Below are 16,843 nucleotides of genomic sequence, written 5' to 3'. Positions count from 1 at the left end.
CACACACAACATATGTTCACATTCATGGCAGAATTCAAACGGGACCAGAAAATAATTATTTTCTCCCATTCACTTGCATTGACGATTTTTCAACCTAGAGGTCCACTTGGGGTTTTACGGATGGGCGGGACTTACCAGCTCTATTACGGCAGATTTGCCAGGCGCACGCCAGGAGAGGTTCACAGCCGAGGAGACCAACGTTCTCGTCAGGGCCGTAAAAGACAGAGAAGTGACATTGCATGTGGATGGGAGAAACCCATGTATAGGGCCCTTGGAATGCAAATAGTTGAGAGAAAACGCATTGTGTAACAGAATATTGGATCTGTGTACTTAAATTCACAGCAGCCTGATAAACCTTCTGCTGTCTGTCATGTTAATCAAAGAACAAAAGACAAACAGAAAATCATTTGCTGCTCTTGGCGGAATAACTTTTGTAGCTTTAATTGAAAGCATTAATCTGTATTTCATTTTTCCAATGAAGACTATCCAGTGTTATTTTACATTTGATTACTTTAATTTCTGTATTATTTCTTACCAGAATACTACTGTTAGACCCACCTGAAAAACTTAAAGCCATGTTTATTTCATTTGTCTCTTTATTTCTATTGTATTTATTTGTGCTATCGTTTGCAATTTGCTTATTTGCTCATATTTTATTACTGTTTACTTTTCTTCTTTTTTTAACATTTAGTTCAACGATTCAAATAAAGCCTCCCTGTTCTGTGTGTAAACAATTGCAACACAATGACCCAAATTATCAAAAAATGATAACAAAATTAACAAATTATATGTATGGCGGTATATGAGGCAGTTTTCCCTGTGGTATTAGAAAATGGTTAGGAATATCGATAATTTTCAAGGTATCGTTTCAAAGTTGGAAATTCCAGTATCGTGACAACACTAGTGTAGGATGGTCGGAGGTAGATGACCTCACCTCAGAAATCTTCTGAAATTGGATGTTGGCCTGGCTGCATTTCTCTGCCGTCTCCACTGCGACTTTATAATTGTCCACAAAAGCTTTGTACACACCGAGCTGACTGGCCTGAGAAATAAGCAGAGGAAAAAAGGTGGTAAATGCAGTACACACACAAAAGGGCTTTTCACACTGTGCTTAACTAGTGCTTTTAACCCCAGGTAAAGGAACATTTCACATTTGTAATTTAGAAGCAGGGTTAGCACCGCCTGTTTTCTTTCCTTAAAAAGTAACTGAATTTGTGATGTGATTAAATAATTGTACGCAATTAGATGAGGATTTCTTTTCTTTTTCTTTTTTTTTTATCATTAAAGGAGCTGTATGTAGTTTTCAGCGGCCTCTAGCGGTGATGTTTCAGATTGCAACCAATAAGTTGACAAGCGCGTGCTCTTGTGCGTGCTCGAATTTATGAGCAAGCACTTTGGGTACCTGCCAGACTGAGACGCGTCACGCACCGGAGAAAGCATCCCACAACATGCTGAAAACTCGTTTCAACGTTTCAATAATAGGCTACTTTTATCAGCTTGATGTTGAACTAATGCTCCATGCTCGTACCATGATAAGTATGGAACCCTAGCAACCGTGCCGAATTTTGCCACTGCAAGCACTACTTCACATTTTCTTCAGGAAATGTACATTCTAGGTTTGTAGATAAGGTTTCTCCATGATTCAAATGTCCTGCCGATGTTGATCCGTGTTTTTTCACCCGAAGTTCATCTGATTCACGTCTGGCCTTTAATACGAGCTTCAGCAGAAAAAAAACGTTTTATTGTTTTTTTATCAATATGTGGAGTTTGTGTTGGAGTCTGTGTTGTGTTGTGCTGGGAGCAGGTCGTTTCTTAGTGTTATCAGACATGTCATAAGTTGCATAAGTCCATGTCATAAGGGACCGTTCGGTATTTATGGAAGGGGCCACCGGAGGAAAATAGGGGAGGGTCATGTCTTTTTATTCTTTGTTGAGGGGAGGGTCATCCAACTTTTTTTAGTCTAGGGGGAGGGTCACCCAACTTTTATATTCATGAAAACAGCAACATTTCAAAGTGGCTTGTTTGGTGCTATTTGTTTCCATTTAGCTCCATGTTGATCTCGCGTTATCAGCCCCCCTTCGATATCAGATGGGTCTGACCCAACAAAAATCCAGTTTGGGCTGTTTGACAGTGCGCGCGCACTTCAGTTTGCGCTTAGAAAAAGTGCATCATGTCAGAACAGAATGCCAAATAAATGTTTACCTGGCAAAGCTTTAAAGCACGAGCAAATAATGAACTTTTGTGATTGCGAATAAGTGCACAGTGTCCTGTGAGTGTAACTCTACCACTGCATTAACATGTGATGTGAACGTCGAGTTTTACAGTATTGCGACTGAGGGGCCAGAACTGCAGCTGATAGAATGTGCGCTGTAGCGCGATACTACCATATTTTAGTTTCCATTCTTATTTTGTTTCCACGATGTGTAAGATGTAGGGCTACCACATCTTTAAATTACTATTAGTATTATTTAAGTTAACATAATAAAATACGTAGACCTAGGCTACACCACAAAAACTAGTTGAGGATAAATTCGTTAAAATTGGGCGATTCCAGTGTTATGGACGTGACATTTGCAGTCAAAACTTGAAATATAAATTCTCAGAAAATGCATTTAATACCAATATTTTGAAACGTCTGAAAGGAGTCAAGACATTCGAAAAATATCAGTCTACACATGCGTTTTATATTTAATATGAGGTAAATAGCCTACACATGTGACGTGACACAAAAAAATCTTTAACTTTTATGTGGCAAAATATTTTTTAGTAATTCTATAAATTACACTGTGCAAACCAAAAGATATATACCCACCGGATGAATAAAGATCGGCCTCCACAGAACATAAAATATTATTTTTATTTTATTTTTCGTGTTCGCATTTATGTAAAAAAAAAAAAACAATGTTATGGGGCGTCAGTTCTCCATTACGGACATGACTGCTCTGAAAGCGAAATTTCACAGAGACCTCAAACAGAAAGCACAAAGCCTTTCTTTAAAGTGAATTTCGTTTTTTTATTAATTGTATCTTAATTTTAATCAATGTTTCATCTGGATTTAATAAATAATAAGTAAATATAGTAGAAAATAGATAATCATGACACGGAGGCGCGGGCGAGTGAACTGGACTCTTGTCTCATAAATGAACCGAAACTCAGCGTAAGGTAGGCTACTTGCCTCAGAGACCTGAGAAATATATAGAAAGCTTGAAATGTCTACTTTTAAACAGAACAATTCAAAACGAAGGAAAACAGACTGCTTTCTGCTTATGAAATGTGCATTTCTCTCTGGCTCGTTCTGAGAAGATCGCGACGCATCGTCAACTTCATCTTTGCAGTCGACACTTGTTTATTAATAAACAATTAAAATGTCTCCTTGCTATATTTGACATATTAATAATCATTACTTTTGCCGGTTCTTTGTGACAGCTTTTAGATGCATTGTTGGCAGCGCAACCCACATGTTCAACGAGTCACACCGCATCAGCACCGAAAACATGATTTTTTTCAAATCTAAAATCAAAAATCGTGATACGAACCGAATCGTAGGTTTGGTCTATCGGTACAGCCCTAGTAAGATGAGAAAGCAAGAGTTTATGGTTTAAAAACAAACAAACAATGGCTATCTGAACATCTTTGCCAAGCGCAAACCTGTACAGAAGTAGGCTAATCAATAAATTATCGGGGAGGGTCATGCCTTTTTTCACAATAATTTTGGAGGGTCATAGAAAAATGTATTGCTGGCAAAGGGAGGGTCATGTCTTTTTTGACAACAGATCTCAAAACTCCTCCGGTGGCCCCTTAAATAAAAAACGAACAGTCCCTAAGTTGCAGTGTCGTCGCTGTTGAGAGCAAAGTCAGTAGGCTAGACGAAAGTAGGCACAGACCAAATATATATATATTGAAATCATGAAATCTGCCAAATGAACCAAAACTAAGGTAACACTTTGCATAAGGTTTCATTAGTTAACTACTTTAGTTCACATGAGATGAACAAGAATGAACAATATTTCTACAGCATTTATTAATCATTGTTAATGTTAATGTCAACATGTACTAATACATTACTAAAATAAATAATTTTTATTTGTTAACATTAGTTAATGCACGGTGAACTAACAATGAACAACTAGATTTTTATTAACTATCATTAACAAAGATTAATAAATAGTGTAACAGATGAATTGCTCATGGTTAGTTCATGTTAATTAATACATTAACCACTTCTCTTCTTAGATCCTTTTCTTAAAATCATTAATTCATCTTTGTCATTAGGATGTACCAAAAACTTTTAAGCTGGCTATTATTAAACCTCTTTAAAAAAAAACTTGATCGTAGAGAATTAGTCAATTACAGGTCGATCTCAAATCTAACCTTTCTGTCAAAAATACTAGAAAAGGCAGTTTCCTCTCAACTAAGTTCCTTTTTAGAAAGAAATAGTATCTGTGAGGATATCCAGTAAGCATTTAGACCATATCATAGTACTGAGACTGCTCTCATTAGAGTTACAAATGATTTGTTCTATCATCCGATCGTGTTTGTATCTCTCTATTAGTGTTACTGGATGTTAGTGCTGCATTTGATACCATCGACCACAACATTCTTTTGAATAGACTTAAAGCAACGACAGTGAAGGTCGAGAGAGGACAGGCCTGAACTATTTTGAACTATCTGAAATGTTTCTGTTTTATTATATGTGGCAGCAGTCATCCATGAGCGGCCTTTTGTTTTGTATTTGTTTATTTATTTATTGAAAGTCTTTAAACGTTCGCTGGTTCCCACCTCTTTCTTCCCACAACAACATCCTGCGTTACAATCATATCGATCACAAGTTCAGAATGAAGTACCGCAAGGCTCAGTACTAGGACCCTGTGCATGCTACCCTTGGGATAACATGAAATTAGGAATTAGGAGGCATGGCATTATTTCTTACTGTTGTGCTGATGATACTCTATCTATAAATAGATCTATATTTGTCCGTGCCCTAACTAAAATTTCCAATTTCCAATATTAACGGAATGTATAGCTGATATAAAAAATTGGATGACTAGTAATTTCCTACTACTAAATAAAAAAAATTAAAAACCTCTGCACGTATTAACCCAGAATACGGTCTAACACTTGATGGCTGCTCTGTCAAGTCTTTGTCGTCAGTTAAGAACCTGGGTGTGCTCTTTGGTACCAATCTTTCATTTGAAATCCACGTTTTTAGCATCTGTAAAACCGCATTCTTCCATCTTAAAAATATATCTAAATTACGACATATGATTTTAATGGAAAATGCGGAACAGTTAGTTCATGCGTTCATGACCTCAAGGCTAGATTATTGTAATGCTCTACTGGGTGGATGCCCTGCACCATTAATAAACAAAACTCCAGCTGGTCCAAAATGCAGGAGCTAGAGTTCTTACTAGAACCAGGAAGTATGACTATATTAGCCCGGTTCTGTCAACACCGCATTGGCTCCCAATTAAACATTGTATACATTTTTAAATCTTGCTGATTACTTACAAAGCACTAAATGGTTTAGCTCCCCAGTAGGGATGGCTCGATACCACAATTTGGGTTTCGGTACGATACCAGAACCTAATACCTCGGTATCGATACTAAATCGATACCACAGGTGACAAATAACCGGCCTCAAAATTTAAGTGAATTGAAACTATTTTATTAAAAAACACTGCTTGAAACTCTGCAGTACCGAATATGCAAACAAAAAGTATCAAAATGTAAAAAAAAAAAAATAAAAAAAAAAAAAACAGTCAGGGAACATACAGTAGCCTAGGTTAAATTTTGATTTTGGAAAGAAAAGAAAAAACCTGAAATGATACAATTAAAATAGGTTAATATCTATAATAATAAATTAATATAGAATAATAATAGAATAATGAAATGACATGTTAACCATTAGCTGTCAACAGAGAATTATCAACATTTATAGCATTTATTCATCTTGGTTTGAGTACTGTTTGGGTTCATATTAGTTTAATGCATTGCATAAAGTAGGCTAATGTTAACATGCTAAACATGTATTAGTATATTTAAATAATAATTACTGATTGATCTAGATTAATACATGTTATAATACAGTTAGGTCAGGTTACCTAATGAATGTTGACAAATGTAGCTTAATTGTAAAGTGTTATTCTAACATTCATATTAGTAATATCCATATTACTACTATTACTCTTTCTCTCTCGGCTGATTCCTAGGGGTCGCCACACTAGCAATTTTACTAGCACTAATACTAAAATGAATATTACTAATCTCTTTATTCATTCAAATTCAATTAATATATGATTGTTTGAATGTGCAAAAATTATGAGACCTAAACTTCATTGGTTCTAGCGTGTCATGCAAGCACATTTGAGCTTTCGTGTTTACCGTATCATATTTAATTGATAAGCTCTTATGTATGTGCGCTGATCAGTGTTGTGAATAGAAGTCTAAATTAAATCAGTTGAATGATGCTCACCTGTCGATCTCTGAACTCTTTGAACAAGTCAGGATGAGCAAGTGACAAGTGCTTAGCCAGACTGTGTTGCCTCCCGTGGCTAATTTAAAGCAGCGTTTGTAGAGTGGTGCATTGAGGTCTGTTGCTTCACCTTTCTCATTACTTTTGTAAGCAAAGTAATGCTATATTTCACTCCTACTGCTCTCTTTATTTATTAATTTCGGGCGTGTAGAATCATAGACAGTATGTGTAGAATGAGCTTCATCTGTTTGATCCATCGTGTTCCTCCGTTGTCACGTTTGCCGGTTTTGCGTGACCCGCGTCAGTTTGGGTAGCGCACTGCCGCCTAGCGGTGAACTTCGAAACAGCAGCGCATCAAATACCGAATTGAGCAAAATTATGATATTGTACCGTTTGAAATATAATATATACCGGTATTTTTGCAGTACCGGTATACCGCGCATCCCTACTCCCCAGTACTTAAACAAGCTCTTAACGCATTATAGTCCTTCACATCTACTGCGATCTCAAAATGTATACCTAGAATATCAAAATCAATTTTTCCTATTTAGCACCTAATCTTTGGAATAGTCTTCCTAGCATTATTCGAGAAGCAGACACACTCTTGTCAGTTTAAATCAAGACTAAAAACACATCTCTTTAAACCTGGCACACACATAGAACATTATAAATTTCTATTATTCAAATCAGTTTAATGAGTGTTAGGCTGCATAAACTAGGTCAGCCGGAACTGGGAACACTTCCTATAACATCCGATGTACTTGTTACATCATAAGAAGAATGGCATCTAGGCTAATATTAGTCTCTCCATTTATCCCGAGGTTTCCTGTAGTCATCCAGATCCGGGCCGTATTCAGATCAGATGGTGGACCTGTGCCTAGACACGACCACAACGCATATGATGTAGTTAGCCGGATCCAGACCGTATCCGGATCAGATGGTGAACCTGCGCCTAGACACAAACACAACGCATCCCTAAGGTGTCAGCAGAAATTGTGTCAACTAGACTCTCCCCTGTGAAGGCTTCATCAACATGACAGCCATAGGCACTTATCCTCTACAAATTCGTCTCCATACCGGCATGATGACTCCGACCTTCAACCAGATGGGACTGGATAATATTCTGAATGTTCTGATCCAATCTGACTTCTGACCTGTAAGGCTGTCTGAACCATAATCATACACAGATTGTTTTGTTGGCCAAATGAGAACTGGCCCCCCGACTCAGCTTGGTTTCTCCCAAGGTTTTTTCTCTATTCTGTCACCTGATGGAGTTTTGGTTCCTTGCCAATGTCGCCTGTTGTCGCCTTTGGCTTTTGGCTTGCTTAAAGGTACAATATGCACGATTTTTTGGCCGCTAGAGGGCGCTACATTCCAAACAACAACAACGGCGTAGCTTGATGACGATGTGAAGGAGCGTGGAATGATGGGAACTGTTGTTTTAAACTCCACCCTGGATGTAAATCAGTCAGACGGGAATCGAAAAATCATGTTCATGGATGAGGTAAAGTTCTATTTTTATAAATGCTGCGTTTAATGACATGCTTTTTGTGGTGAGGGGGCGTCGTTCAGCGCGGTCTGTAACGGGAGAGAGAGAGAAACGAGACGAGACGAGCGAGTAGGTCAAGTGCAAATGACGAACACCTGTGTCTTATTGCAGTAATCGGCGTGGAGAGACCGCTTATAAGCCGCACTGGAACGAGAGAGAGAGAGACTGGAGAGAAAATTGGACGCCGAGAAAGAAAACCGGTGGATCCGAGCTCTCATTTTTGAACCGTTTGTGCCGTCGCGGTTGCCACGGTGAATGCGCGTTGTGCGCGACTTTTGTTTGTTTTGTTTTGTTTTGTTTTATTTTAATAAAGTACGAGTCCCAGTCACGCTAACCCCTGTCTTCTTCCTTCCTGACTCTTGAACCTCATCACACTTTTATTTCATTAAAATGAATTAACCGCAAGAAAAGTAAGGTTTAATACTAACTTACATTGGTTATCATAGATGTTATTGTATGTCGAATTCATTGTTGTGATAACGCTGCGCAGTTTTACGTGTTCTAAACAATTGTAAAAGTACATTCGAACATACCCACATCATTTGCTAAAATACTGATTAATCTTTATGTATAACACATGCTATATTTATTTACATGGCCATAAACACCAGACGTGATAAACAATGTCAATAAACTAAACACAAATCTAAAGCAATAATACTTGTCGTGTTATTGGGCATAGATTCAAGCGACACATTGTAGAGCAACTGAACAGCATTTATTATTGCGTCATTTTTCCAACTCACATTCAATCACATGACCCCGAGCACCTAGTAGTTCCGGTACTTCCTGTTAAGACGCTTCATAATAAAACCCCCTTTTCATAATAAAACCCAATACTCCACAATACTTTCCTTACATAAACATAACTATTACCGAATGCTACATTTGGAAAATATAAAATTAAGCATGCTTTGTCGACAGAACCATCTGCAGTCTGTAAAGAATAATTGTGTTCCATAACGACTGCACGAAACAAGCTAACGTTTGTTGCTTGATAGACGCTACAACTACAACTTCCGCATTTGTCCAGGACTCCACGCAGTACGAGCGGAAACCGAGGGTAACGCGGATATGACGCAATTGACTGGCGACTCCCAGCTCACCCCAGCTCTAACGCCCCGTTTCCTTGGTTAAAATCGCAATTTTCTCACGATTTAAAAATAATTGGAAAAATTTGGGATATTGCAAGTAATCAACTTAACAAAATATATAACACTGGCCTTGAGATTTTGGGATATTTTAATGCAAAATTCTTGCATATTGTACCTTTAATTGGGGACACTTAATATTCAACAATATTATTGATCTGCCTGCATTGACACCATTAAATGAGAACTGAACTGAGCTGGATGATGACATCACTGTTTTCTCCTTTCTCCTGTATTGATAAATGAACTAAATGAATAACTTTTTTTACAACAAAAATGAACCATCACAGAACTTACTTAAGCTGGACTATGACACTATTTTCTTCTAGATCTGCTGTACAGCCGAAACAGACTTTGTTGCATTATTTTCCTGTTATCACTATAAAGCTGCTTTGAAACAATCTGTATTGTAAAAAGCGCTATATAAATAAAGATGACTTTACTTGATTTAACAAATGAGACCTTATTGTAAAGCGTTACCAAAACTAATTCTGTAATGCTATTATGGCCTTATATTTTTTTTATAAAATTATAATTTTATAATTTTAATTTTATACTGTATAAAATTATAGAATTATAAAAAGTGCTAAACACAGTAAGTCTGTGCAATCTTTTAAATCAGAATCATATATTCTTAAATAAAGACCAGGGAACACTAATTTTTCATACAGTTCACCGTGAATATGACATAAATGCTTTGCAAGGTTTGTGGAATTAAATGTTTAGCTGTGGAATTAAATATTCTGGCCATGGCGATATATTGGCTGACCACTATTTCAGATTTAACAAAGCAAAAAGATCTAAAGCACTGTCATTCAAACTGTGCTTTGATCTCTGCTCTCTCTTTCTTCTTCCCATTGTCTTTTATGATCCATCTTCTCTGTTGTGATTCATGACTTCTGTAAAGTTATGGATTGCTGTATATTTGTGTCCTGAGTAAAGAACTGCATGATGAGAGCCTATGTTCTCAATCTCCATCCCAGCATGCTCCTCTCTCCCACTGCTCGGGAGAAGTCTGGAACACAACACATCACACGGACGTGCCATCGTCGCCTAGCAACCCTGCATCAAGCACTCTTTTCATCAAGTGAAACACAGACAAGAGCTGATACGCGCATACACGTCACCAAGACGCAAAAAGAGGAACATTTCATGTGAAGAGAGAAGCATTTGTGTGAAGAGATGGCCAGAGAGAGTGAGTAACAGAGAAAGAAAGAGAGAAGGGTGACTAATAGAGAGAAACTATGCCTCCAATCCACTCCATCTGAATTTGCTCATCCTAAACCTTTCCTTCTGTTCAAAAACAAAACTTTTTCCTTGTTTTGTTTTTCCTTTCTTTTATGCTTTGTCTTTCGTGCTTCTTTTCCTCTTTCGCTGAGTTTCTAGAACAATAGAGAGCCTGTTAACTGAACCACTCTCACAATGTTTTTCTAATCACACGCACGTGTGTGTGTGTGTGTGTGTGTGTGTGTGTGTGTGTGTGTGTGTGTGTGTGTGTGTGTGGAGAAAACTCAGATGTGTCATTGAAATTAAAACAACTGCCAACCCGCCAAATGCAGGTGAAAATCCACTATGGTGAGTAATGCATATCAACACACTATTCAATTTGGCGGGTTATGATTCATAAATTATGTTCTATCACTTTGCATGGCAATGCTATTACAGCCCTTCCCCTAAAAGGAGCCTCAAATATTAGCAAAACAATGCATAAAGAGGGTCGCACACTGAGAGAAACGGAGTGCAGCGCCACATCTTTAAAATTCGAACACAAGAACGTAGCCTACCAACATCACCACAGGTGATTGTGTATTATGCATTTTTCAGTAACAGGTTTGTTTTTGTGACTCATATAGGCCTAGAGAAACAATATAGGTCACACTTTTTTATCTCCGTTTGCGCAGTTTTTTTTTTTTTTTTAATACCTTTATTCAAACTTATTGACAGCACTTTGTTCATTCTTGAAGTGAACCTGTATTATTATTAGATTCACCATTTTGGACAGCCACAATGAACTTGAGAATGCGAGTACAGAGTGACACGACCGGTGTGCATAAGCCTGCCTATGAGATGTCCGAGGCGCGGACCGGCGCTTCCCGTCTGCTATGCGACCGATCAACGCTCCGGCAGAGCCCTATAGGAGACAATTAAGAGGCTACTTTTTCCAACCTGTTCTCATAAATGTTGCATGTCCAAGACTGTTGGCCAAAAAGTGCCCTAGCGTCTTTATTGCTACGTGCAGGTAAACTCATGGCAATTATGAGAGAAGTCAAAGAGAATTTTGTTTTTATTTCCATTTTATTTTATTTGAATGGTATCTGCAAACAGTGATTGACTGTTGTAAAGGAAATCAATACAATGATTCAGAATCATATTTAAACCTCTGGGGTCGGCGGTCGCGCCGGCATGACCAGCTCGCTTTTTTTCTTATCAGTGCAAAAGAGACTCAAAATACTCTGTTGATTTTGATCTTACATATAAGTGTCATACATCATTCATGTTTAAGTAATCCGTATGAAAGCAACGAGAGGTACAGTTTCTCAAGCTCGTCCTCATTAACTCTAATGTGACCACACCCACGCGCAAGAGCAATTGACATGCATTTCGTCCACGTGAATCTGTAAATGCCCCATCACATCAAAAACAAAGAATCAGAGACTTCAGTACTCCTCTGCTTTTCATTGAGTTTGGAAGACACGTTGTGTCTGTGCTGTGCTGTTTACCTTGGATTTACCTCAGAAGAATTAGAAGAATGCGATTTGAAGATGAGAAAGATTTTTAAGGTAAGACATTTCCACTCATTATAGTAGTAAGCATGTTACTGTTGTATAAACTTTACATTGTAGCAACTAGTCAAACTGGTGCCAGTCTAAAATGTACGTTAAAAAGTAAAAACATGAAGCCTAATGTCGTACATGTATATAAATTTAGCATTGAAAGGTTGCCTACCTGTCTATAGTTCACATTTCAACATGTTTCTGTCTATATACAGTGAGGAAAATAAGTATTTGAACACCCTGCTATTTTGCAAGTTCTCCCACTTGGAAATCATGGAGGGGTCTGAAATTGTCATCGTAGGTGCATGTCCACTGTGAGAGACATAATCTAAAAAAAAAAAATCCAGAAATCACAATATATGATTTTTTAACTATTTATTTGTATGATACAGCTGCAAATAAGTATTTGAACACCTGTCTATAAGCAAGAATTCTGACCCTCAAAGACCTGTTAGTCTGCCTTTAAAATGTCCACCTCCACTCCATTTATTATCCTAAATTAGATGCACCTGTTTGAGGTCGTTAGCTGCATAAAGACACCTGTCCACCCCATACAATCAGTAAGAATCCAATTACTAACATGGCCAAGACCAAAGAGCTGTCCAAAGACACTAGAGACAAAATTGTACACCTCCACAAGGCTGGAAAGGGCTACGGGGAAATTGCCAAGCAGCTTGGTGAAAAAAGGTCCACTGTTGGAGCAATCATAAGAAAATGGAAGAAGCTAAACATGACTGTCAATCTCCCTCGGACTGGGGCTCCATGCAAGATCTCACCTCGTGGGGTCTCAATGATCCTAAGAAAGAGAAATCAGCCCAGAACTACACGGGAGGAGCTGGTCAATGACCTGAAAAGAGCTGGGACCACCGTTTCCAAGGTTACTGTTGGTAATACACTAAGACGTCATGGTTTGAAATCATGCATGGCACGGAAGGTTCCCCTGCTTAAACCAGCACATGTCAAGGCCCGTCTTAAGTTTGCCAATGACCATTTGGATGATCCAGAGGAGTCATGGGAGAAAGTCATGTGGTCAGATGAGACCAAAATAGAACTTTTTGGTCATAATTCCACTAACCGTGTTTGGAGGAAGAAGAATGATGAGTACCATCCCAAGAACACCATCCCTACTGTGAAGCAAGGGGGTGGTAGCATCATGCTTTGGGGGTGTTTTTCTGCACATGGGACAGGGCGACTGCACTGTATTAAGGAGAGGATGACCGGGGCCATGTATTGTGAGATTTTGGGGAACAACCTCCTTCCCTCAGTTAGAGCATTGAAGATGGGTCGAGGCTGGGTCTTCCAACATGACAATGACCCGAAGCACACAGCCAGGATAACCAAGGAGTGGCTCTGTAAGAAGCATATCAAGGTTCTGGCGTGGCCTAGCCAGTCTCCAGACCTAAACCCAATAGAGAATCTTTGGAGGGAGCTCAAACTCCGTGTTTCTCAGCGACAGCCCAGAAACCTGACTGATCTAGAGAAGATCTGTGTGGAGGAGTGGGCCAAAATCCCTCCTGCAGTGTGTGCAAACCTGGTGAAAAACTACAGGAAACGTTTGACCTCTGTAATTGCAAACAAAGGCTACTGTACCAAATATTAACATTGATTTTCTCAGGTGTTCAAATACTTATTTGCAGCTGTATCATACAAATAAATAGTTAAAAAAATCATACATTGTGATTTCTGGATTTTTTTTTTTAGATTATGTCTCTCACAGTGGACATGCACCTCCGATGACAATTTCAGACCCCTTCATGATTTCTAAGTGGGAGAACTTGCAAAATAGCAGGGTGTTCAAATACTTATTTTCCTCACTGTATATATATATATATATATATATATATATATATACAGTGCTCGAAGTGGGGCGGTACTCACCGGTACGCACTTCTGCATTTTACTCCAAAGCGTACCTGCACTTTTTCTTGCGTACCGCTACTTCTCGCATGTAGCCGGTACTCTACCACTGACAAAAAAGCGTCAGTGTCACGCCCATTTCACATACACTCCGTTTGCAATGCGTATGCGGTGCGTATCTTTTCCCCGGACCCATATTAACCCTCTGAGGTCGAGAAACGCGCCCACGCGTTTTGCTGGATTTTTTTCAGTTCAGTTCAAAAGAAATTAATTTTGCTCTGTTGACTTTGATATTACAAGCAAGTTTCATACATCAATCGATTCTGTTAAATGTGTATTATTTTTGTGTATACTCACAATAAAAACAAAGTGTGGTGCTTTTTGCCAAATAAAGAAAAATAAACACGAAGCTAGGTTCTGCCTTCTCTCTGTCCGTGTAGTCCATTCCGAAACGCGTCCGAAAATGAATCATAACTCAGCGAATACTTCTCACACAGGCATGTGAGTTATGTCTTTATGAAGCTTGAAATCTCTTCTTTTAAATGAAGTAATTTATATAAAACACAAATGTTTTCAACTCATGTAATCCGTTTGAAAGCAAGGAGAGGTACCGTTTTTCCTTCTGCCTCATTATCTTTATAATCAGCTGCGGGCGCCCCGCCCCCGGCGCGATTCACATGTAAATAGTTTAGGTGATCTAGTATACGCCCCCCGATCAATGCCATAAAAACACAGTTTCTATCAGACTTACTGATAGTTCATCGCGTTTTGAGTATGGCACGCTTCTCCGGTAATAAAGACGCCCTTCAGATGATTCTGGACAGCGAGGAAGAATGCACGATACCGGGTTGTTTCCTCAGAGGAAGATTGTAACAGACGACGAACGGCAGCATATTGAAGAGCGAATTCCGCCGAGGACACAATTTCGGAGTAAGTTTTACTTAAAAGTCTTTTGTCTTTTATTTTTCGTGTTCGCATTTATGAGGAAAAAAACAATATTACGTGACAGTTCTCCATTATGGACGCGAGCGCTCTAAGCACTAAAATACTTTCAAACATTCACAGAGACCTCAAAACAGAAAGTACAAATCCTTTCTTTAAAACGAATTTCGTTTTGTATCAATTGTATCTTAATTTTAATAATTTTTTCATTAACAAATTTCCTGGATTTAAAGTAAATATAGGCTAGCAATCACAACATAAGGTCTGAACTGGAGATCATCATGAACCCGTAGCCTACTCGCCTCACATGTCTAAAAAAAATTTAATATATTTACAGAAAGCTGGTTCTAAACAAAACCATCCAAAACAAAAAAACTATGTAGCCTAATAAATGTGCATTTCTCCGGTGCGTTCACAACGTTACAGTCAGGCGAAATATGAAAGACAACATTTTGTTTAGTAGATTTGGGTACAGTTTTTACTGTAGAATATACTGCCACATCAAATAAGCTTTTGTTTAGCAATTTCTATATATAAAATAGCCTACTATTTTTGTCAAAAATAAAGTCATCAACTAAGATGTTAGCTGTTCCAATGTTGGCTATATTCAAAGTAATGAATACATAGATAAAATGTAGGCCTATAATCTTTTTTTTTACAAAGAAAGAGTACACTTGAAATATTGTTGAAATTGTAATTATTGTTGTTGTAACCTTTTTAACTTTGAAATATGTATGATAAAATGTATACTTTAGTTTTTACAAAGAAAGATTACACTTGAATTGTTGTTGTAATTGTAACCTTTTTAATAAAAAAATATATTTACAAGGTAGATGTAAACAAACTATTAAAAGGTAAATATAAGCCTTTTCTTTAAATAATTTTTATTGTGTTTTATTAGTGACAAATTTGGGGAGAGGATACATATTCCAAAACCTGAAAATACAGTATGAGAATTAACTGCACAATTACTAGACATGTTTTCCTTGGATATTATAGGCCAAATTGCAAGCACAATATGTGGAAAAATAAAAAAGAATTGAGATGCTTCCAACTGTTGCTCTTGCATTCTTGTGGCTCAGTGACTCACCTGAATGAAAGGGTCATTAAGTATGCGGGCCCCATTGTCTCCTCAGGTGTGAACCACTAAATATGCATGATCGTTGACGCCCACTCCGCATATTGCCTTTCCAAACAGAAAGTGCTTTGCAAAATTCAAATCAATGTATTGTGTTATGTGAATGATAAGGGCAGGATGATTTTCACATCATTTTGAAGAAAAAACACTAGGCAATGACATCTATTAGACAAAAGTCTTATTGGCACATATTTAGCATGTGTTTTATGGCCTTATTTCAGAAACTTTAGTTTTTAGTTTTTTCAATAACCACGCATAAACATTATTCTCTCAAAAATGCAGACATGTACATTCTTGTTGCTCACATATTATGGTAGCCCTGTTTGTGCTAAATAGTGTGTAATTTTTTTTTGCCATTAATATGTTTATAAGCAACTGAAAAAAGCACAAATGTCAGGGCATGTCAGAACATCTCAAGGACCCCAAAAACCCCTCAGACCTCAGAGGGTTAACAGGTTAGAGCTTTCACACTGCACTCGGATGCGGTCCGGCAATGCGTTCCAGGAGCGGTGCGTATACAGCAGTCCAATGATCATTTCTGCACCGAGTCTATTTTCACTGTGCTGCACGCGCTGAATTAAAGTGACAGTGCATGGTTCGTGGTCAAAATTAACACAGAATATGACATGAAAATATAATAATCTCACCATAAATGGATTTTTGGACTTGCAGACTTGGAGTAGTTCCGTTTTCACACACACACACACACGCACGCACGCACGCACGCACGCACGCACGCACGCACGCACGCACGCACGCACGCACACACGCACACACGCACACACGCACACACAACTTGTTTAAATACATTTATGTTGTTAATAAATATCAATAAATTGTTGTTGTACCAGCAATATCTCCAAGTTTTGTTTTTCACAGTAGAAATCTCAAATGTCATGATTACTTGCCAATGCAAGAGAGTACGGCACCTTTTTTCCCCCACTTCAAGCACTGTATATA

The 16,843-nt window shown here is 38.1% G+C and overlaps 1 protein-coding gene across 4 annotated transcripts in view; it reads right to left on the bottom strand.

Annotated features, from left to right (window-relative positions):
• abr (ABR activator of RhoGEF and GTPase) overlaps nucleotides 1-16,843 on the bottom strand; it is a 330,545-nt gene that overhangs the window by 162,503 nt on the left and 151,199 nt on the right. For all 4 annotated transcript variants that reach the window (XM_082171387.1, XM_082171388.1, XM_082171389.1 and 1 more), the window contains one exon: nucleotides 935-1,042. In XM_082171387.1, coding sequence (XP_082027513.1) covers nucleotides 935-1,042 — 108 coding nt within the window. The remainder of the gene's footprint in view (nucleotides 1-934; nucleotides 1,043-16,843) is intronic.

The sequence above is a fragment of the Leuciscus leuciscus genome (assembly GCF_965113295.1).
Source record: "Leuciscus leuciscus genome assembly, chromosome: 5".
NCBI lineage: Eukaryota > Metazoa > Chordata > Actinopteri > Cypriniformes > Leuciscidae > Leuciscus > Leuciscus leuciscus.
The sequence above is the reverse complement of the archived record's forward strand: the minus strand, read 5'-3'. Positions and strand labels throughout refer to the sequence as shown.